The 24,224-nt window shown below is 41.6% G+C and overlaps 1 protein-coding gene across 1 annotated transcript; it reads right to left on the reverse strand.

Moving 5' to 3' along the window:
* Window positions 1-128: 128 nt before the first annotated feature.
* Window positions 129-24,224, reverse strand: vwa5b1 (von Willebrand factor A domain containing 5B1). Its single transcript, XM_069660725.1, has 21 exons — window positions 24,086-24,224; window positions 23,716-23,877; window positions 22,960-23,179; window positions 22,587-22,741; window positions 21,198-21,329; window positions 19,827-19,951; window positions 17,391-17,567; window positions 16,127-16,237; window positions 14,233-14,435; window positions 12,832-12,946; window positions 12,434-12,619; window positions 11,994-12,195; window positions 10,024-10,223; window positions 9,109-9,337; window positions 6,768-7,061; window positions 6,449-6,586; window positions 5,073-5,207; window positions 3,889-3,960; window positions 3,360-3,429; window positions 1,783-1,906; window positions 129-788 (listed from the first exon to the last, which is right to left on the reverse strand). Exons 1-21 carry the CDS (start codon window positions 24,222-24,224, stop codon window positions 129-131), a joined length of 3,849 nt encoding a protein of 1,282 aa, XP_069516826.1.

The following is a 24,224-nucleotide window of genomic DNA, read 5'->3' on the forward strand; positions in this document are numbered from 1 at the left end:
TTCACAACTGCAACAGCAAAATCAGACTCCAGGGAACATACTGCTGAACAGAGAATAGTACAGCCTCAGTTAGCATAGTATCGTGTGGAATTGAGTAGTTTCACTGGTCTGTCTTGGACTGAGAGGCCTCAGACACTGTTTGGGTTGTAACAGAGCATGTTCAGCTGCAGGTTTTCATCCCAGTGTCTTAGGATGATGAAGAGCTGGTTTGCAGCAGACTTGATGGAGGCTAAGTCTTTGCCTTCTGGGATTTCTTGTGCATTTAACCACATGCTAGCCTTGGCGGCTATCATTTCCCACTCAATGAAATAACTGGCAGAACTGTGCTCCAGCCAGGCGAGCGCCACAGCTGTCGCCCACACCATGCTCTCTGGATCTACCTGGATCTTTAGCACACCGCCGGGCGATGATGTTTCTAAGCCGCCTGACCCAGAGCCCCTTCCACTGTCCACCTGGGGGTGCGGGGACAGCTGAGGCTCAGCAGCGGTAGATGGACTGCCTAATGAGGAAGTACCAGCATCCATCCAGGCACTCTTGGACAGATGAGAAGAGCTGTCTGTGCCTACAGGTTGCTCTGCAGGTTGCTGGTATGTTTCTGGCTCGTACGGTGATCTGCGTCCGTCATCGGTGCTTTCAGCACGGCGGCCGCTGGAGTGAGACAGGTGGCTCAGGCTGGTGCGATGGCTGTTGAAAGGGGATGTCCACTTCAGCTTGTCCATGGGGACGTTAATGGCTTCACACAGAGCGATGTCCAAGAGAAACGCACCACTAGCCAACTGCAACAACACCTATGTAGAAAGAGTTGGTAGTCTTATAAGATTGCTAATTTGGTTTCTCAATCTTCAGGAAAAAAACAGAATGTTTTATTTCTATGAGATTCTCAGAAATTGATGTTTCTACTTTGGTTCCGGGTGTGTTTTTCTAAATAATGGTGTCTTGAAAGCCTGTTTTGGGCTGTGCATGTCATTTATTCATGACGCAACAATAAAATCAAATCCCGCAGTTTATGCATGCAAACAAAATAATATGTTATGGAGACCCTGGTCAAGTGATTTGAATGCATGCTGTTGCTCTGCACTACACTGCGTAGTGTATGGTTCAATGTGTTTTGCTCCAATCAGCAGCAGGGCTCCAATCAACAGTTGGCCCTGAAGTGCCTTACTTTGGAAAGACCTTTTCATTCCATTGAAATTGAAAATTGATCAATAATGCATGAACAAGGTGGTATGCACAACATAATTAGAGACTCTTCTGGAGGTCTTGGTTGGGTCAGGGAAGGGCAGAGTATGGGCTTTCAATAATACGGTAAGCCTGGACGCTGCTTAAGAACCCCAAGCAAAGGTTTTTGATTAAACATGATTGCTCTTTCACCAGCAGTTTCTTTTGCAAAGATTGAATCGACAGTGCTTAAAAGAAGGTTTTGTTGTTTATTCAGCTAAAATCATCAGCTTGTTCAATGGTCAGTTATTGGTAAGATTAATAATGAAATATATGGTGTATTTATTGTCGAAAAATGTAAGAAAAATACTATTTATCCAGTCATGCAAGCCAATTTTCATCTCTGTATCATTTCGGAGAAAGAAAGAAAGAAATATACTATATGCGAATAAAGTCCTGGCTTTGATTTGAGCTGCTGCTGCCGCCTATTGTTCCAATCAAATCTAACCAGCTCACAGACTGTTACACGTTCGTTTCCTCAGACAAATCTGCAGTCAGTTCAAATAAGTGTCAAAAAACATGAAGGCTCATAGAGCACTTAACATGTGTAGGTGTGCTACCCACCAGAGGTATGTAGTCTTTGTTCTCGTTGTCACTCTCTCCAATTGAATCGCCGGACTTGCTGTGAGATCGACACATGAATCCTTTGGCAGCTCGAGTCAGCAGACGAGTCCTGCTGAGGGCCAACCTTACAGAGGAGAGGGGGAAAAAGCTGATAAATCACAGTGTACAGTATGAGTGAGGCACACAACACTATTTCGGGCAATGAGCATTTTAAGCCATGATAGCAGCAAAGCTCTATGAAAAGCAATGTTGGTCAGTTAATATATAGGAAATATTTCAGCAATTATTGGATGGTTTTGAACGACATGTCTCGATACCAGTTGGATGGATTGCCATGAAATTTGGTACGACCATCGATATTCCCCCCAAGATGAACTGTGTAAACTTTGGGGACCCCTTAATTTTTCATCTTTGGTTTGTGACCGATTGGATGCAGAACTAATGACATTTCCACGAGCCTCAGCTACACGCTTTACACTGTGGCTCAGTGGCACAGTCGTTCATGTGGTGGTCGGAAGACTAGAAAAGCGTTATATAAGTACAGCCCATTTACACGTTGCTATAAGCATACTAACATGATGCACTTAGATGGGAGCATATCCTTGTTTAGAGGGTCTTATATTCCCCATCTCAATACACTCTTATTACAACACATTTAGGGGACCTTCGATGGGGTTTATGATCCCAGCAAAGGTTTTCCCGTCCTTTTATGTTGCTTTGGATCAATTTGTTGAAATGACCCACTGACAGATCTACAGGCAAGATAGTTTTCTTGAATTCCAACACTGATCATTCCACATTGGCTACATGGATTTTTGATATTAACACTCCCATTCTTTTACAATGTAAGTGGACATAGGACGCAGAGAATTTGGGATGGGATGACCCCACCAAGATAGTGAGCATGTTAGCATACTGATTAGCATTTAGGTCATAGCGCCGCAGTGCCTTAAGCCCTTACCCCGATAGAAGTGATTTACGCCTTTCCAATTGTACCATGTAATGGTATCAGACGGTACACAACTGTCTGACATGATAACAGTATCTGAGGTTCTCATCCTGAGCTAACTTCAGGGAAAAATGGTCGCAGACTTTGTCGACTCCAAACACCTGGGCAAATCACCCCTATTCAAGTTAAAAATTTCCACTTGCAGTTCTCTTTTTTATGCAACTATTTCTGTCTCTATTGTCAACCCCTGAGTGCACCACGGTGAACTCCTTCCAGGAGAGACTGCAAATGTGTTCCATTATTCCCATGCATTATGACGCCACGCTCCCCTTCTTTGAACGCTCGGTTTTCATCCACGCCTCCCCTTCTAAGTTTAGCCTCATAAAGCCGCTTTATCATGGTCAAGGCTGCACATGAAATCAAGTCAAGGATGTCCTGATATATTAACCTTAAGACAACATGCTTTAAAAGTCAGAATTAGCATACAGAAATGGATAAAGATTAAGATGCTTCAAAGATACTTCTCCTTTTAAGCAGCAGTTAATAATTACAATAATAAGGTCAGTTGCTTTGCTAAGTACCGCAGCTAGAGAGCATTTATAGATCCAGACAGTCTCCAAACACCCACCTGGCAGAAAAAAGGCTCTCCACTGTTTTCTGTGATTGGTCAGAGGACACAGACGGACTCCTTTGCGAGACTTCGAGATGTACATGCAGAGAGAGACGCAGAGTTACACAAAGCAACGAGAGAGAGCAAGAAGCAGTGGCATTTTCTGACACTTTTCTATTTAGTTCTCAACATGAGTCTCAATAATAAAGAGGTAAAACACACCCACTGAGCTGCACTAAAGACAGCAGAGGTCATATACTCCGGCAGCAGTCACTCCTCTGCAGGCGGAACACCTCGTCTTATTTGTGCCTTCAGTGTCAGCCTATTATCTTTTGTTTTTAAAGGTGCAGACAAGCCGCAAATTTGTGTCAGCCTCCGTCATCGCTAACCAGAAGAGGGACTAAAATGTCAACAACCTCATGTTTCACATTTGGAACAAGACAACAGTGTCGCACAGAAATAGTGTTTACGTCAAAAGGTCTTTGTGGAGGAAAATAGACACGATACAGCAGATTTGCTGACAGGTTGATGTGTTGCTTTTACTCACACTCTGTGAAGCTGCATCTGTCCCAGCTGGAGGAGGAGGGGGTGCTGCACGGAGAAGCAACATCGTCTCCATCTGTCAAAATAACCAAAAAGATGACAAATGAATCAGCTTGTTGTTAAATTCATGCAAATCTCTCTTTGTTGATTTAAAAAACACAGCATTAAAAACACACTGATTCACGTCGTATGCATTGTGCACCTTTGGTTTTTAAAGCAGCTGCTTCGGCAGTTCCTGTTGTTGCTATGCCACCACTGAAGACCAGTTATAATGTTGTGCCCTTTCACTAAAGTTGATTCTTTTTTTGGCCATTTTGTCTTTATTGACAGGACAGTGGGCTGCAGGGTGGTGCAGTGCTTAGCGCTGTTGCCTCACAGTTAGAAGGTTCCGAGTTCAAACCCCAGTTCAGACGTTGCTGATCATTTAAAATGAATGGTGAGGAAGTGGGCCTTTCTGTGTGGAGTTTGCATGTTCTCCCCGTGCTTGCGTGGGTTCCCCTCCGGGTACTCCGGCTTCCTCCCACAGTCCAAAGACATGCTCGTTAGGTTCACTGTTGATTCTAAAATTGCCTGTGGGTGTGAATGTGAGCGAGTCTCTGTGTGTCAGCCCTGATAGGCTCCAGCCCCCTGCGACCCTGAACAGGATAAGCGGTATAGATAATAGATGGATGGATAATAGGACAGTGAAGAGAGACAGGATATATTAGGAGAGGAGAGTGTGGAAAGACATGCAGCAGGCCGAGGGCGGGAGTCAAACCTGCGGCCGCTGCATGGAGGACTCTAGCCTCTGTATATGAGGTGCCCGCTCTAGTGACTGAGCTAAACCAGCGCCCCAAAGTTGAGGTATTTTTAATGTAAAGTTTCCGGTTTGAAAGCTGCTCACTCTCAACTCTCATATCTCCCACTGCTGGAGATGCAAGGCTGCAACCTTTTCTTTTGAAATACAGTAGGATTTTAATAAACATCAATATACAAACATAAATCTCACATCCCCATCTCCCCTTAGAATGATCTCCTTTGACTGTATTACTTTCTAACAAAAGATGTCTTCTACCTTTCTCTGTAGCTCTCATCTTAGTTATTTCTGTTGCATTTCTTCTTTGTCAGTGATCTAGGAAATAAGGATTCGTTCTGCGTTTTATCCAATTGAAATTGAAAAATGGGATACATATTTAAAATGAGCCTTACTGTTCGGCAGCAGGGCGTCTTCAACCTCCTCCGACATGCCCCCAGACTGAGAGCGACCCAGACCGATGGAGTACCCTCTGTTCTTCCTGCTGCCTGAGCGAGAGCTGGAGTGTGAGCCCCTCTTCAGACATTCACCTGAAAACAAAATAAATTGTGTTTTTTTTTCAAGTAGGCAGACAGAAGAAATGTACAAGCTGACCTGTGCTGCATCTAGGCTTAGTTTGGATGGAACCCAAATCATAGTTTAGATAGAGTATGCTGAATCGTGTGTGTTGAAGAGCAAAAAGCATTTAAGTGTCAACAGCTACAGCCAGCTGCAAGTTAGCCTAGCTTTGCATTATGATTAGAATTAGGAGGAAAACAGCTAGCCTGTCAAACAGCACCAAGCTCACTTAATAAAATCTTATATCTTGTTAATTTAGCTGGTGTGTCAAGTCAACAGTTATGAAGCTTGGAGAGATATCTAAAGGTGACAGCGTGTTAGTTCAAGGAACAGTTCAACATTTTGGGGAATATGCTGATTTGTTTTCTTTGCCCAAACAGTAAATTTCTGGGAGTCTCCGTTGGTAGCCTGGCATTTTCAAAGTGATGTTTTCCATCAGCCAGCAGTCCGGTCTCTGCAAGTAGTAAACAGTAATCTACTATGGCTGAACAAACAGAGAAAAGATGGATGACTACAGATACAACTTCTAAAATAAGTGAAAATCCAAAGAAAAAGAAACAAGCTTGACGCTCAGATGAAGCAAACAGTCTGAAAAGGAAAGCGACCGTCAGCGAGGAAAATCAAGAGTTACCACCGGAGCCAACCGTGGACGTCACACATGCAGCACTGTCTGGATATCTGGGAAGTGTGCTCCTGCAATTACCGTTTATCACCATAGGTGCCGCCAAAGAGAATGAAATGAGGTCTTCGAGATTACAACTTTAAACAACTGGAATGAGTGCTGTTATCAAAATTGTTGCAGTTTTATTTTGACAATTAACAAATCACTTAATTTTTTTTAGCTCTAAAAGTTGATTTTTCAGTATCTTTTCAGCCTTTTACCTTTGTACAAATTCAGACTAGCCTTTCCCTGCCTTCAGTCTTTATGCTAAGCTAAGCTAACTGTAACTGGCCTCCTCCTGTACCTTCAGATTGAACAAGAGCAACATGAAATGGGTATCAATCTTCTCATCTAAATTTTGTCAAGACAGCCAAGAAGCATATTTCCCAAAATGTCAAATTAGTCCTCTATTTAAAAACAATGTTAGTGACACAATAGCATGATGTAGCACACAAGCTAACTTTATACACCACACTATGGGACAATGCTCTGTTCAAGGACTAAACAATGTGTGCTATAAGGACGCCTTCGCATTAAATCCACATGACTTACTGGGATTTATGTACTCAATGCACGTCTGCAAATACTCATTAGTATCCAGGTCGATGGGAATAAGCGCTGTGTATTTGCTCAGTATGTTGCAGGCCTTGCTGGTGTGAATGGCGTATAGCTGGTACTTCCTGCCAGAGCCTGTGAACAATAACAAGCATGAAATAATTACATAGCAGTCATGGGATTACATAGTATTACATAACATGATATATTAAAATGTAAACTCCTATTTGAAATATGCTTTAAAGAGACAGGAAAGGAGGCCAACTCCTGCTCTTAACATGCACACCCCTGACTCTTCACTTCCTGCAGAGCTCACCGTGCTCAATCTCACACTCCTTATCCGCCATATGCTCAAAGTCCTGTATGATGGAGTGTCCAGACAGATGGTGGAAGGTCTCATTCCACAGCTCCTCGTGAACCTTTTCCTCACGTTCCCGGCCGTTCAGGAAAGGTTCGATATCAAAGGCGACCTCCCACTTCGCTGGTTTCCCACACAGCAGTCCGGACACCACCGCCTTGCAGTCACCTTTGTGCTGGTTGGCTGCACCCAGATCTGACTTTTTGGTCTCCTGTGGGGTTTCTGCTTGACATAACTGGTGCCCGTAACCATCTGGAATATCACAGGAAGTGGGGAAAGGTTTGATTCCTGAATGTGCATTTTCATTTGTTATTCAACATTTATTCAAATCCGCCTGAAGCTTGTCATCTGCTGTTGCTCACGTGTGACAGAGACCTTCGGAAACATGAATGAATTCAACACAAACTCTGTCTCCATCCTGCTTTAATGGCCTTTATGTGTTTTTTTCCCTTTTTCATCTCCTTATTTAAATTCTCTTTTATTCTTGGTCAGAAAATAATTTCCTGTTGCACCTGAGAGGCCCCTCTCCTCCTCCATCATCTGCCAAGACTAAATTCATTCATTCAAATTCATTTTAAAGATATTTGTCTCATCTGAATGAATACATTAAATGTGGTCTTGGCTTTAATTTAAGAGCTTAAATTCTTTAAATTACTCTATAATTACTTTTAACACCGATTTTGTTTGTTATATAGGATCAGGATTAAATTTTCTATCATGTTAAAGTCATTGTTGAACATTCTAGAAATTATGCTTATTCCTTTTCTTGCCTAAAGATAACTGCTACGATAAATGAATCTACAGCCAACAGCAAGTTAGCCTAGCTTAGCATTATGACTGGAAATGGGGAGAAACAGCTAGCCTGGCTCTGTCAAAACTAGCTAAATAAAATGACTGGTACGTTTGTGAGATCCTGGAGCCTCCGCTGTTCACCTTGTAACCTCTGGATGACAAAAACATTGAACCATCATTGTAACTGTCTCATTGATAAAAAGCTAGAGCCCGGAGTTAGCTTAGTTTGGCTCTGTCCAAAAGTACAAAAAATATTCGACTAGCAACATCTCAAAAGCCAACTTACTGGCATTTTGTATCCCGTTCTTGTTTGTTTAATTCATACAGTGACTGCCCTTAAAACTGTAACTTGATTTTTACGGCATAGTTTTTGTCTAGGTTATACACACAAGATATAATGTGTTTATGAGCCGTGGAGGTGCTGGTAGGTGAATACTGTTATGTAGTGTAGCATTGCGGGGTAGCTAGTCAGCTGTAGGAAGAACAAGGAAGAGGCAATGTGCTTTGCTAGGCCAACAGAGCCCAGATTTGCTTCCTTGTCAAAGCAACAGCTAACCCGAGGTTGAGGTGTCCCCAGAAAAACAGCAAACAGGTTGGCTAACTGCTTTTCTCACTCAGCTCTCGCTCGCTCAACATGCATCTTCTCTTCCCGAGAATGTCGAACTCCCGCTAAAAAGTAGCTTTATGACAATAAGCGTTACAATATATTTGTAAAGAGGCAGGCTAGCTGTGGCTATGCTAAACCAAGCTAACCGTCTCTTGGATGCAGCTTAATTGTCTTAAAGTCGAGCTGAAACAGCATTTCGAGAGTATCTAGCTTCCGCATCGTGACGTATGTCCGAGTGAAACAGGACGTGCAGGCGGGACATATCATTAGAGGGATTTGAATTGATCGTTGAGAAGTGGGCGTAGACAGACGTTCTCCACAGTGCAGTAGCTAGCTAACTGAGCGTTATTGGTGCTCTGCGGCTAAATGTTGCAGATTGATTGGTTGAAATTGTTTGGTGTTAACTTACGTAAGCACATGTGAAATTTAGTTTTACAGGAAGAAAAAAAAAGATCGGATTTTGATATAAGAATACGAAGAAATTGATTTTCTGTATTTTTTTTGGCCTATATTGTCAAATAGATGCACAATATTACCGGGGTTGTGATCTAAAAGGATTAAAATGACATTTTTCATTTCACCTAGACTTTAAGTTAAAACTGAGAGTGGCATTGATTGTCTCTTCTACCTCTCGGCAAGACAGGGAATAATTGACAAACTCTTTCTAGAGAGACAGTCATTATATCTCTGTTTCAGGCAAAGCCCATCACTGCTTTAAGGGTTATGGCAGCTTTAAATATTTAAGAAGCTCTGAGACGTGTTGATTAGTTTGGTTTTATTCTGTCATTAAAAGAAGGCACTTGCAGACTCAATCCAACATTAAATCTTGGAAATTTAAATATATCAAATAAATTATTTGTATCTTCCACTAAAACTAAATGGTTCTGCTCGGTGTCTCACCTGCTTCTCCGGTGCTGCCAACAGATGGGCTATCAGTGGAGGATCTGGATCCACCTTCCCCAGCAGTGTCTCGAGCTGAAGGCGGCACACTGACGCCGCTGGGCACGGGGCTGTCCTGAGGCTGGGGATGGAAATGAGGCTCTGCGTCGGCTTCCTGCTGAGGGAGCGGCTTATGACAGCTGGCCGGGCGCCCGCTGGAAGATGTAGCACACAGGCTCGCCAGCTGTGGCTGAACGTAAAAGAAAGTTTCTTTCATTTTAATCGGCCTCATTTTCAGTCATGAAGATTATTCAAATGCATGTAACTTGTTTTGTTTTGTAAATTGTTTATGCCTTCATCTTCTTGGAGCAGCACAATAATAAATAAATCACTGTATTTTTTAATCCAAATGGCATGCACAAACATAAAAATACAAAGTAATTAAGTTAACTTATAATTATGGGATAGAATTTAATTATGGCCCGGGCGCAATGGGTCCTCTTCTGAATATACAAAGTGAAGAAATAATTTCTTCACAGTCTAGTGAACTTTGTTTGGTTATACCCAGAAGCTCCCCGAGTAATACTCAAACCTCATTACGATTCATAAACACTGGCCCTCATTACTGAGGAGAGCACATTAGTCTGTTCTTGATTACACACCGGTCCAGACAAGGGTCAGATTACTGTTTAATTCATCAGCACAGTCTGAATACAGATATGTTTTTTATCCGTGAAAAGACGAATACTAAACAGGATCCTCCTGCCTTTGTAACCACATCAGATATATTTAATGCGTACTTAAAAAACAGACGTAGTATTATTATTAAAGGAAGCTCAGTTTAGTGTGTGACCCAGAACTAAATGACAGACTGAGCCTGTCGTAACAGCTGACCTATTTTACAAACTAAACCAGACTCTCAGTGTGGGGCCGCACCTGGAAGTCGTTCCTCCACTGCGCCTCGTGCTCAGAGCTCATCTGGTTGATCAGCTCCTGGACTTTGGCTCTCCTCAGTGGGTTCTTTGCCACCACAGAGCTGGGATCACTGGGAGTGAAGACCTTCTTTGCCGGGTTGTAGTCCATTATCTGGTTGGTGCTGTATGCACGTCTTCTTGGAGATGTCTTACAATCAAACCCTGATGTTTAGGTCAATCAAATCAACAATCGTTAGTTTCCACAGAACTGAATTTCTGATTGTAAACTCATCTGCCATGCCTCGAGGGGTTTGTTTTACATTTCCAGAAGCCTCTCTTTGTTTGCAATAACTACAACAACTAGCTAACCGGCATGTGCAACTACTATCACAGATTAACAGTACTAAAAATCTACAACGAGGCTAGCCTCTGTGTGAGGATCTGCTTAGACTCATCTAGAAGAACAAGACCTCTATTTTATTAATTACATTTTTGTCACTCTTCTTGCAAACATGCTAAACACACAAAGGCTTGAAATACACACATGCTCAAACATAACCCCATGCATGAATGGAGCGATGTCAGAGTGAGTGCACCTCTCCAGCTACCAGCCCTAATTCCATGCTTGGTCCATACCGGGACTTGGACCAACCATCTGTCTGCCCCAACTGCTGCTAACTAATAACAACAACAGCCTAACTGCTAATATTGGTATGCTAATATGGTTACACTGACAATGCTAGGATGTTCAGAAGGTATAATGTTTACAATGTTAGCATAAACATTTTGCTGATTAGCAATAAACACATAGTACAGATGAGGCTGTTGGGAAGGTCACAAGTTAAGCAGGTTTTTAGTCTTAGTCTTAGACTGATTACAAGTTTGATATGATGATGGCAAGCTTGGGGATTAGCAAACATTTTGCAATTCATCAGGAGGGGGAAATGACTGGGCAAACCAAATTTTGTGACAATCCATCCAATAATTGGGATACATCGATCAGGAAACATTAATATCTGTGAGAAATTCAATGTCGAATTCAACTGATAATTATTGACATTTTTTGGTCTTGACCAAGTGTTGGACCGACCGACCAACTGACCGACTGACACTGACATTTTTGGGTTTATTAGTCTATCTCTAAAATCAACTACTTGACTGGCATTTTTGCACTCCAGCTACACCAATGTTTTTCCAACTCCATTGGTCTTGAGTTTTCATCGTTTAGTTTTGTATCTAGTTTATTCTGTGTTCTTGTCAGTATTTAGTCTTGTTTAGTTAAGTATTGCACTTGTGTCTTTTTGATTAGACCATTTCCTGTTTTACTTTGTCACCTTGTCTCTCGTGTTGGTCCACTTCCTGCCTTTGTGTTTCCTGCCTGTTTGATTGTGTGCCCTGCCCTGATTGTTTTCACCTGCCCCTTGATTGTCTCACCTGTGTCTGATTAGCCTCACCTCCTAAGTTTATTTAGTCTTGTGCTCCCCTGTCTCGTTGCCTGTTCATTGTCGTCCATCCTGTGTGAGTCTATGTCTTTGACCTTCCTGGTGTGATTTTGTTCCTCGTGTCTTCTTTGGATATTCTTTGTGCTTCCCCTGACCCCTCGTGTCCCTTGGATTACCTGTTCCTGGTTTTGTTGTAAGTTTTTTGCTCTGCCTTTTGATTTTCCTTTTTTTGTCTTTTGTTATATTTTAGATTTTGTTTTTGCATTTTTTGCCTTTTGTTTATTAAACTTATAATATCAAAGGCTGCATCTGGGTCCTCACCTTTTTGGTTTAACCGCAAACCGTGACAGATCTAACAAATGAACACACCATTTTCTGAGCCAAGAGCTACTTGGCGATTTAATCAGGCTTTATACCAAAAAAAAGATCTGCCTCAGCTAACCAACATTGGCTGGCCAAGAGATGTATTATAATGCCATAGCTAAACTGTTAAAATCAACATTTAAGACTGTAACTGAAGAAATTGGATACATATAGTGCCCTTTCTTACCCATGGCATCTTGCTCTGTGGGGGCGGGGCTGCTGTCTGTCACGGAGTCCTGGTAGGAGTCATACAGAGGGCCGGAGGGAGCTTCTCTATAGGACCCCAGGCCGTCCACACCTGTCTTCACCGGGTCCTCTTCTTGCGAGTGATAAAACACGGAGCTGGCTGACTCAATGGAGCGCATCATGCTGTATCGCCTCCGCTTATCCTGTTGAGATTTTAAGTGGGTGACACATCCGAGACAAGTGTTTCAGTAAAGACCTGTGCACAAGGTTTGATTAAAAAGCTTGTTCATAGTTAGCCTTAGGCCTTTCAATTTCCGCGGAGCCCCTTTTGGAGGTAACATATTTAAATGAAACCCATGATTTATCTCAGCTTTTCTGAAATATTCACAACACAGACGGTCGCACTAATTTGTCTCATTTCAGCTGATGTTTTGGACTTACAGATTTGGGGTTGGCATGGTAGCGGGTGGTGTCGCAAACAACACCATAGCCGATCAAACTGTCCCCTGGAAACAGGAAAGTGTTGCCCACGGGGGACAGCAGCACCTCTTTGGTCTCCGGAAAGAGCCATTCGATAGAAATGTCACTGAGTACTGGAGACATGGTTTTCTTCAAGGACTTTATCATCTGTGGAGAAGAATAAGCCAACTAAAATAGTCTTTCTGATTCAAAACGCAGCTTCTCTTCTCTGACTACTGCATATAAACGAGTGGTGTCTCTATAATAAGATTTTATATTTGGCATTAGTGGCAGACACTTGGTGCTTAGAAACTGCAGCATAATGGCCCTTCAGTGGCTGGCCTTCGTTAGGACTGATAGGCAAAACTGGAAATGAGTACCTTGGGCTGCAGCCTCTCTCCATCGGCCAGGAACTCTGATGTTCCTTTGGAAACTGTCGCCAGTCCCTGCACCAGCCTCCTGCAAGCGTTCAGTCCTATGCCGAACGTAAAACATCTGCACAGACACATAAAACGCTGCAGCTTCACAGACACACCGAGAGGTAGATTGTGAATGATAACAGGTGGCTTTTCAGGATGCGAAAACATCTCGCAGAGATTTAAAGAGACGCTCTGGAGATGTATAAAATATAAACAATCTAATTTGTCAACATAGATTTGGGAGGGGAAGAAAAGCCAAACAGGAAATGATGGAGATTTGAGACACGCCTGCTGGCTCTCAGATTTCTCCAGGGAGGTCGGCTCATGCTTAAACTCCCCATTTTTATTCTGTTTCTCATCAAGGGTCGAGCTGGCTAATTTTATTGCACCAGCTTTCTCCCTTTGCATTTTTAATGAGATCAAAGAGTGCAAATTAAAATGGAAATGTAACCTTTTACGGAGTTAAAACCTAACATGGATTTTCGCCACAGAGATTCATTGTTGTTTAGTCTTGTCTGTGACCGGCTGCGATGATTTGTAAGCAGAGTGTGATAATGACCCAGGAAGTGTCGATGAATTGGCCGAGCTCTGTGTACCTAATGCAATCATCTGGGGGCAGTCATCCATTAAAAGGGGGAACACAAAAGTCAATTATTTCCAGAGTGAGTCAGCAGAGGGATTCACAGTGTGAGACTTAGACACAAGCTGTAAAATAAAATGAATTCTCCGGCATACAGCAGATCTTTTGTGCCACCAGCGCTAACTCTCAGCTGACAGTTGATCTTTGCATCCTGCGGGGATATTTGTATTTCTTATTTGGCTTCAAAACAATGTTTTATAATTTAAAATCAAGGCTGCACATATGTTCCCCTATGACTTTATATTCTATGTGGTGATCTAAATAATGTCTGGCATTCGATGCATGCACCAGGATTTAATTTTGAGAGGATTACGGCTCCACAGTCAGGTGTTCGGTCTGAGCCTGAGTCAATCTCCAGATGTGAATTCATCCTTGAGTGATGCTTTGGCTATTTGCATAATGGACATAAACAAATGACGAATTTATTATCATTTGTTTTGATAAAACATACAGCAGCCTCTCTGCCAGCGCTGTTACTGCTACAGTTGCTGCGTATACGCTTAACCAAGCAGCTATCCAAACACATATTCATGTCAGTGTTGGTTATGTACTACATTGGCTGCAGTCACATTTGGCATAAAATGGGTAATTTTTCTGTGTTTAGAGGCTTTAACAGCTTCCTCTGAGACAATAATGCCAATATCCCTCACAATGTTTCTTAGTATTGATCTGTGGTCCTTGTTTCAACACATCAGCCTGAGTGAGTTAGAAGAAATACTCGCCTGATGTATCGTGCATGGCTGCGGACCAGCTCAATAACTTTGCCCGTGTTGCTGACGGCACCGTCAGTGAGCAGGAAGAGCAGGCGTGGGTGTCCGCTGAACATCGGCTGCCTCAGGATCCAGTTGAGCGGAGCCAGGATGTTGGTCCCCCCCATGTCTGCTCTGATCTTCCTGACATACTCACAAGCCAGCGCCAGGGCTTCCTGAGAGAAGAAAAAGTTTAGCTTCTTTAGTTACAGTACCTATTCAATAGTTAACACGAATGCTATACTCACATAGCACAGGAAATGTACATCAAATCTGCATTAAATCAGGTAATACAGCATGCAGTATTGTTTTTAAATATTAGATATGTTTATCTTTGATTTAAAGTGAGTTGAATTAAAAAATAAAAATTATTAATTATCATTATTGTCAATATTAGGGGTGGGACAAAATGCAATATATGGTCACCACCACAAGTATATGGCGCTTGTCTTCATGTCATAAGGGCAGCATGAATGAGGGCAATGTGAGCGGAAATTTATTAGCCGAAGTTAATCGGATATTGTGATGATATCGTGGTGATTTATCAGAGCATCGCTGTATCATGATGTTACTGGGGGCCAAGTATCATTTATACCCCTTTTCATTTTGTATCGTATCGTATCGTATCGTTTGTTTTTGTATCGTATCTTTTCTTTTTGCATCGTATCGTATCGTATTGTTTGTTTTTGTATCGTATCGTTTGTTTTTGTATCGTATCGTATCGTTTGTTTTTGTATCGTATCGTATTGTTTGTTTTTGTATCGTATCGTTTGTTTTTGTATCGTATCGTATCGTATTGTTTGTTTTTGTATCGTATCGTTTGTTTTTGTATCGTATCGTATTGTTTGTTTTTGTATCGTATTGTTTGTTTTTGTATTGTATCGTTTCTTTTTGCATCGTAGCGTATCGTATCGTTTGTTTTTGTATCATATCGTATCGTATTGTTTGTTTTCGTATCGTTTCGTTTCTTTTTGCATCGTAGCGTATCGTATCGTTTCTTTTTGCATCGTAGCGTATCGTATCGTTTGTTTTTGTATCGTATCGTTTGTTTTTCTATCGTATCGTTTGTTTTTGTATCGTATCGTTTGTTTTTGTATCATATCGTTTGGTTTGGTTTAGTATCGTTTGGTTTGGTTTAGTATCGTATCGTTTCATATTGAATTGTATCGTACCGCTTCCTAACGTATCGCTTCCGATCGTATCGTATCATATCATAACATATCATATCATATCGTATAGTGAGTTACCCTGCAATTCCCACCCCTCGTCAATATCAACAGAGATGGTGAAAAAGTTACAAATTCTTATCAAAACACTGCATACAGAAGCCATTTCCTCAAAGTCACACAAATAGCAACAGAGCTGCAACATTTAGTTGATTAAGGGGTAAGAAGTCTGGATGAAAATTAACCAACAGCTATTAAATTTCCCCCCTGGGGATCAATAAAGTATTATCTTATCTTATCTTAAAATAATGTATGAAATATATCAGGTTTCAGTCACTGGACTTGACACCTTGGCTGTGTTTGTGATGTTGATGCCTCATGAACATTTTTCATACAAATATCAGATAATATAGTTTTGCTTGTTGTGCAGGTAATGGTACAAATAACGGTCCAAGAATGGGCCTCCAGTTTCTTTGGTGAAGGAAATTCTGTAATAATTTGAGTGTCATCGCGAATGAGCAGACTGTTTTATTCTGGTAAGTGTGTGTTTGCTAACCCCTCGCTCCTCTCTAGCTCTGCCTCTATGAGGAGACAGCCAAAAGGCCAAACTAGAGGCCAATAACAATTGGGTGGCTATTTCAATGTTTATTCGTACAGTCTATGCTCGTAGTAACTTTAATAAACGATACAGAGCTGCTTACCTCCTCATAGTTCTGGCTGGTGGTGAACAGTGATTTAAATGTAGAGCCGAAGCTTATGATGTTAAAAAGACAGCCTGGCACAAGGCTCTTAAGAATCACCACCATGGCATCCTGAGAGAGAGAGAGAGAGAGAGAGAGAGAGAGAGAGAGAGAGAGAGAGAGAGAGAGAGAGAGAGAGAGAGAGAGAGAGAGAGAGAGAGAGAGAGAGAGAGAGAGAGAGAGAGAGGATTAGGTTCATGTCCAGAAATAAAAGTGGAAATAAAAGACACATATCTCCCTCATTAGGTGCTTAATGCCTTGTTAAACCATTTGATCATTTCCACTGCAGTACAACTACATCTTCTGATGTCTCTTTCAATGGAAGCAACGAGCTCTTCACAGCTGTCATTGCCACACAGCAGATATTCTCAAGTAGAGGAGTGAAAAGTGGCACCACGCAGCGTCCTTTCATCCATCGCTGCCTCTCCTGCAGCACTTCTTCGAGGGACACCACTTATCTCAACCTTCACTCAGGTGAAGAGCATAGAGACCACATCCGCCAGACAATCTTTTGCAAAAATGCCAGCTCAAGTGCATTAATGCAGAAAAAATCAATATGTTATGTTCCAGCTTTTAGTGATATTTTCAAAGGTATTCTGCCAGGTTTCGTGCAAGATCATTGGTAAATAGAAACAGTAGTTACCTCACTGTCCCGGCTGTAAGCCAAGAGTCTGTAGTATCAGACACATCCACTAAAAGCCTAACAAATTAACACCAGTCAGCTCCACATCGCAGGGCAAGGTCAGTGCACAAGCAGCCAAATACCATGCAAAAATAAAGACTCTCTCTTCACAGACTTGCTCTTGAGAAACCTTGCAACTGAGAGACATTCAGTGAATAGAGAATGGCTTGTCTAATCAATATCCTTGTGTACCTGCCCTTCACTCAGTTGGCTAACCACATCTATAATCTCAAAATGGCTGCAGAATCAGTATGGCTGTGAGCAGGGAAAGCAATTATACAGCCTCCTATACAGCGTATGATAATTATCATGAGTTATTCTCCTTAAAGACTTGTTTATGTTGATGTTTTTAGTGTGTACCGTAACACGTTTCAATAACATCAGTGTAATCTGCAAATATCCTTGAAGAAAACACCATCTTTAAACTGCTTATGATGTGAGATATAGAACAATTTATATGTAAATGAGTGTGTGCCTTCATGTGTGTTTGAATCTGCAAAGATAGGACATGTAACGCCACACTCCATGCGGAGATTAAGATACCTTCACGCGGTTGATGTTGACGCCGCTCATGCTGCCGCTGCGGTCAATGAGGAAGATAAACTCGCCGTGAACCTTCCTCAGGTCCGAGCTGATGGACTTGAGGTCAGGGCAAAAGTTCAACATGACCACAGGGTTGTGGAGGATGTCTTTATGGAGGCGTCTGTGAATGATGTCCACCTGTGAAAGGCAGAGGGATCTACATTAACCGCATGAATATTAGGGGATTTGGATCTTCTTCTGAGTTAGGCTATTTTTTAACACTTCAAGAAGGCAAAAAATTGTCAATAATAGAGCTAGAGATAGAGATAAAAGTGATCAGGTCGATAGATAGAGCACATCAATTATTGTGGATGTGCTGCAAATTCCAGGCAGAATGAGGCGAGCCTTTGGAGTGTTTCCATAGAAACACATTTTTATGGCTAAGTGCTCTCTCTCTCCGTCCCCTGTTTAGGTCTGCTGGTCACTTAACAATCTCATCATAACAGAGATGTGAAAGGACACATCTCTGAAACGGTTGGGGCAATCTTTGCAGTTCAAATTGTAAAAGAAGGAAGAAAGAGGGTCGCTCAATCGCAGTTTAAATTGTGTAAAAATCCATTCAGTAAATGTGAAGATATTCATATCTAAAGATCAGAAAACGGTCACGCTCGCAAGTATAGGGGCATAGGGTTCAAGGAGTATGACATTTCTAGGCTATAAAACATCAAATGAACATTCGACCTGGAGAAAAACTGTCTGGAAGGTATCCTCAATGCATGATCTTCAGATGATTTTTAGCTGGGAACCACAGGACCCAGGGAACAATGAACCAAGGGATAGTCATACTCACACAAGTTAAACATTTAAGCTAACAATTAGCCAGTTTTAAAAACAAATAATTGAAGTTGTCATAAATTTGTAACCAACAAAGGGTTAAACTGATGCTCCAAGTCAGAATTAAATCAGTCTCACTGTATAATTAGCATTCTTTTCATGATAATAGCATCAAAAACGTCCTTTACCAGTTAGTTGCTAAGCTAGCTGGTAGTAGCTAGCTTGTGAGTTAGCCGCATATAGCCTTAGCTGAAGATAAAACTACTTACTGATTTTCTTTCTAGCTGTTATCTATTTTTGAAAATATCCACTTGGCTGAAAAACAAAAGTTATTCACTCTATTAATTAAGGTAGAAGCTTAGTGAGGTAATGATTAACAACAAATTAAACTCCTGCTGAAGCTAACTAGCTCAACCGTAGCTGTAGCCTAACTTCCGTCTGAGCTTTTGGCTAGCACATGATTTTTAAGTTTAGCTGCCTTTATAATTCATGTTGTACATGTTATTATTGTTATTAGTGAAAGTATATGTTAGTTATTGTCATTATGATATTTCAATATTTATATTGTTATTTATCACTGAAATAGGACCACCATGCAGCGGTTAGCGCTGTTGCCTCACAGTTAGAAGGTCACTGGTTCAAACCCCGGTTTGGGCAAGGTGGGCCTTTCTGTGGGGAGTTTGCATGTTCTCCTCGTGGATGCGTGGGTTCCCTCCGGGGTCTCCGGCTTCCTCCCACAGTCCAAAGACATGCTTGTAAGGTTAATTGGTGACTCTAAATTGCTCATAGGTGTGGGTGTGAGTGCGAAAGGTTGTCTGTCTCTATGTCGGCCCTGTGATTGACTGGCGACCAGTCCAGGGTGTACCCTGCCCTTCGCTAAATGACAGCTGGAATAGGCTCCAGCCCCCCGCGACCCTGAACAGGATAAGCGGTATAGATATTGGATGGATCACTGGAATATATTTTGGAGTAACACAGTAGACTGACACGCAAAAAAACAATCAAGAGGCTAATATCTGCATTTTTAGGTATCATTTAAGTTGTAAGGCAATGTTTTGTTTGGGTAAAATAAGGATAGTGAGAAATTACACCCCACCTTTTTTCAGCTTGAAGACTTTAATCCCCTTTTTTTTTATATACATATTTTTATTGGTTTTCTTTTTAGAACAAACAAACCAGACAGCCATATACTAGACTTTAAAGACTTTAGAGTTATTGTAATCCCTGATTTCTGCCTTAGACTTGGGTAAAACAAAGGTCCATCTTTTAGCTAAACTGTACAAACCCCCATATTTTGAAAAGCTATGACACCGTGTCATAAACAACAGCAAAATGTGATGATGTTCAATGCAATAAAACTGGGAAATATTACGTTTTTTGTATAGATCATTATGTTCAGTATTTGTGGAGACTGCCGGACCATAGTGTGTGGTATCATTGTAGTGGATCCATATTCTTAGATATAGCAGAATAATCTGAAATAAACTCTGCAGCATCATAAAAATAGTATTTGTTGCAGGCGTCGTTTATGATATGGCCTTGCAGTCTTTACATCTCCCTTAAAAATGATATTATTGTTGGCATCAGCTCAAGTACAGGCGATAATGTGGATGACACACTCACTTTCCTCTCATTGCTGGAGTCCTTCTTGGTGGCCTTGATGAAATCGTTCCGGCCGTGAAGATACTCATCGTACTCCTCCGGCGTCATGTCTCCATTCTCAATGAGCACATGTGGCAGATGAGGCTCTATATTGACACAGGTGGCGATGACAAAGACATGGCTACCATTACAACATTATATTGATAGCAGGTAGCAGCACAGGGAGGGGGAGAGTGGAGATTTATTGAGCAGAATTATCCTCATATTGGTGCTTGCATAAAGACATCACAGCTGGATTTTATGGAAGAAAGAACCCATAAAATGTTCCTAAAAGATCAGCCTCACAAACCAGCCATACAACTGAGTAGAATCAGTTTCTAAACCTACGTTGGCTCTGACACAAAAATTACTACTCTTACTTTTAAACATACAGTTTTTTATGTTTTGATAACAAGCCGGCATGTTTATGATGTTATTTCAGTCCAAGAATTTTTATGCAAATGTGAATAATAATAATGTGTTTTCTGCTTTTCACAAATGTATGTAAATGATGTCATATCCAGATAAATATACTGATTGCACTTGCAGATTAGCGTATCATCGAGGAATGGCCTTGTCAGAGGTCTCTGCCCTTCTAGTTAATGGTATTATGGGGAATTACTGTTATATACTGCAAGATGTGATATAAATATTGATGAATTCTTGCACTTATCATAAGAAATTAGAACAATCCTCAGACGTATCACCCTTTCTGGTACGAGTTGTTTTCCATGTGGTATTATAACAGTCTAAAATTCAAGCTGCTGAACCCTGCAGAAACCCTGGAGCAATATACTTGTCACAGTCTGTGTTTCACACATCCGCACCTCTAATGCAGCTCAGTTTCCTCCATCTCTCTGCTCGAGCTGAGCATCCATATTGTGATTGAAACTGCAGCACCAGTCTGAGCTGAATTAAATTGCCCAGCGCTGGCAGCTGCTCTGTTTGTGAAGGAAACCTTCATAAGAGGATCAGCGAGGCCGGTGGCTCACGGCTGCCTCTGGGAGACAACTGGCCCACACAAACTGTAGGTCAAGATGGCTGTGAGAAAGAGAGGCGAGTACAGGGGGGAAAAAAGTCCTGACATTGCACTCCCACACAAAGAAGTCTGACTCCGCTGGTATGTCGTACAATAATAACCAGAGGGACATTTTTTCTCCTGATGAGGCACTCACGCACACAAAGTGAGGCAGTGAATTGTCTCGTAACTGATTTCCTTATGAGCTTAACACATGAAAAGCTGCAGGCGAAGCTGACAGAGCTGAAATAAACAATTTCAAAATATTGTAAATGGGTAGAACGACTAATTGCAGGGCTGTGTTGTGAGCGTGTCTGGAGGCTGTGTGGACGTACCGCTGGGGTAGATAAGGATTTCAACAGGACAGTCGTAAGTGTACTTGTCAGCCAGAGTGATCACGACGCTGGTGGCGGAGCGGGCCAGAGGGTCCGCATCAGCTCGGATAGCATGAGACGGGCTCTCGACACCTACACGAGACAACAACCTGTTATTAAACCAGCAGATTCAATAACCAACCTCCAGTAATAACAGTAATCATAAGCCAGCAAGTCCCACTGAAATCGCTCAAGCACAAATTTTCAGAATATTTAAAAAAGCAAGATAACTTCTCTTCTGATCTTAAAGTGCAGTTTCATCCAACATGACAATCGCAAATCAACAAATGCCAATTATAATGTCAGAATTTCCAAGTTGTCAAGTTTAAACGAAAAGTTTGTCACTTTAGCTTTAGTGCCGCTCTCATAGCTGTAACTTAAATATGAAGCATATTTTAAGTATTTCAAAGGAGTAGTGTTCGAGCATGTGGGAAATACCACTGGGTGTATGATCTGAAGAGAGCCAGAGCAGCTATGGTTCCTTTGTTTTTCAGTGTTTTTGTTGAGCTCAGCTAATCGATTGAGAAATTGATTTGGGGAAATACAAAGACAGGATACTTTTAGCTTAGCTTAGCTTTAAGACTGGAAACAGAGGAAACAACTAGACTGGGTCTGTCCAAATGTAACAAAATCAACCTGGAAGCATCTCTGTAGCCAACTTTTTAACACCTGGGGTTAAATGCCTGATGGTTTCTTAGCCGGGAGCAGAGACTTCTACTAGAAACTAGTGAGACTTGTGTCTCCGCTTGTTGTCTGACAAGCTCAAGGTGATGAAAAGTCTTCTTTTGCTTCAGGGCAAGAAGTAGTCCAGCACATAATCCCTGTAAAACTGCAACTTTTTTACTCTTTGGTTTTAGTAGAGATTGAAAAAGTTAAAAATTTAGAGTTTCAGAGATGCTGGTACTTTCGGACAAAACACGGCTGGCCTTTATACCTTTCGTTTCCAGTGCTTTTGCTAAGCCCAGCTAACTGTCTCCAGGCTGTAGCTTCATATTTAATAGACAGACAAGAGACTGTTATTAATCTTTTCAGTCACGGTAAGAATGTGAATAAGCATATTTTAGTTCAACCACTTTCAAAACAAGATCAGTGTCGTGCATTCCTAATACCCGGCAGTAAAAGAGCATTTAGCAAAGTGCGACATAACAAAACACACAAGTTTCAAGCAGCACTGGAATGCAAAGCTTATATAAAGGTAGCTGAAATGATGGCCTTTTATAGAATTATACACACTGCAAGAAACTGCTTTTTCTAGATATCTCATGTGTGCAACTGCACGGTTGACAAGCCGATTTGCTCTAATACAAAACACCTATCAAATATGTCCCTTGTATTGGTTAATCCTCTGACCTGCGAGGAGATAAGGAGCCCGTATCTCCAGCTGGAAGTTAAACTCATAGTCCATAGAGTTGATGGTCTCCTCCTCCAGCAGTGAAGCCAACCACAGCTGAGGGGTGTTGGGAGTTTGATCGTGAGGACTTGACGCGCAAGTATGCCTGTCCCGCCTAAAAGTATCAGAGCATAACTTAAAATGGAGCCATCTTGAATGAATATAAGAGTAACAGTTACTGTAATGAGTTTCCATGGATGCAAGGTCAACTTTCAGGTCAAAAATTTCAGTTTACCGTGGCAAATCTAACTTCAAAACACAGTATTTTATAAAAAAAAATCAAAAAGACAGTCGCTTATTGTTTTTATGAATTTATCAGTTTTCTTTTCTTACGTTCTGGAGAAGTTTGGGGAGAGTCCCTGCTCCTCGTTGATGGTCCTCTGTACCCGAGGTGTGCACACCGGTGGGGATGAGACTTTGATGCCTCCGCTGGGCAGTGTGGAGAGCTCAGAGGAGGTACTAACCAGAACATGGACCGTCTCCATAGGAGGGATGATCCCAAGGTTAACCACTAACACTGTCCTCTCCAGATCCTCATCCATCACTATGTGTCCTGTAACACAAGATTACTTCAGTAAACAACCACCTTCTTTAAATTTACCACAACTTCTACGATTGCTAAGGTGATTTCACTCCCTTTTCTATAATAAGAAACTCTTATTAGACACATCAAACAGACACAAAGTAACATTGGAAGACTTGTTTCCAACAACCTGATAAATGCTAATGCTAATATTCATTCTCCTTTTAGCTCAGTTTTGGTCTCCACCATCTTGTGAGGGAATTATCTGGCTCTTTAGCTGCTCTACTACTTTCACCAGCTAGTCAAAAACTTTGTCTCTCTCTGGTTTGATGCTGAAAATGTGGTGATTTAGGTTTATCTGAGTTGTATAACATAAAACAGCTGCCTCCCAGTGAACCACAACAACTCAGTGGCAGAGCATAAACCCAAAACAATGAGCTGAAAGAGGCTAAAACGGGGAACGTGATTTCTTTTGGGTTCATCTCTTTGTGGCAGTTTAAAGATAAGTGGGTAAAGCTAATTAAGAGATAATGTAACAATATTGATCAAAGCAGCTTTGACCTTACCACTGCCACTCTGTAGGGTTCCATTAGACGTGTTGCAGCAATCCAGGTAACAGTCGTCAATTTTTGCCTTGTCTTTGATTTGCAGAGTTATAATCTGACTGGATATCATGGACTCAAACCCCACAACAATCGAATTTTCCTCCAGTGGATAAATGAACATCCCTAACAGGCGAGAAGAGAAGAAAACACAGAAATGAGGGCACAAACCAGAGGCAGTAAACAAGCAATTAGGCTCCACAAATTCAGTCGATCATACTGAATTTAACAACAGTGTCTTTCAGAGCGTAAGGTGGGTTTAAATTAGTTGAGAGTAGTGGGCGACCACATAGCTGAAGTAAACAAATTAGTCTCCGGAAGTGAACACACTCACCCTCAATTGCATGATCCTCAATATTTTCATAGGTCATTGAGGCTGTCATGGCCAGAGTGTAACCTCTTACGCAGGAAGTGATGTCAGAGACACTGAGGGGCAGAGCGCTCCGGTTCTCCTTGTTAATGAGTCCAGGCAT

Source organism: Semicossyphus pulcher, unplaced genomic scaffold, assembly GCF_022749685.1.
Source record: "Semicossyphus pulcher isolate SPU_LCO1_2020_fin unplaced genomic scaffold, fSemPul1.0.p SCAF_13, whole genome shotgun sequence".
Classification (NCBI taxonomy): Eukaryota; Metazoa; Chordata; class Actinopteri; order Labriformes; family Labridae; genus Semicossyphus; species Semicossyphus pulcher.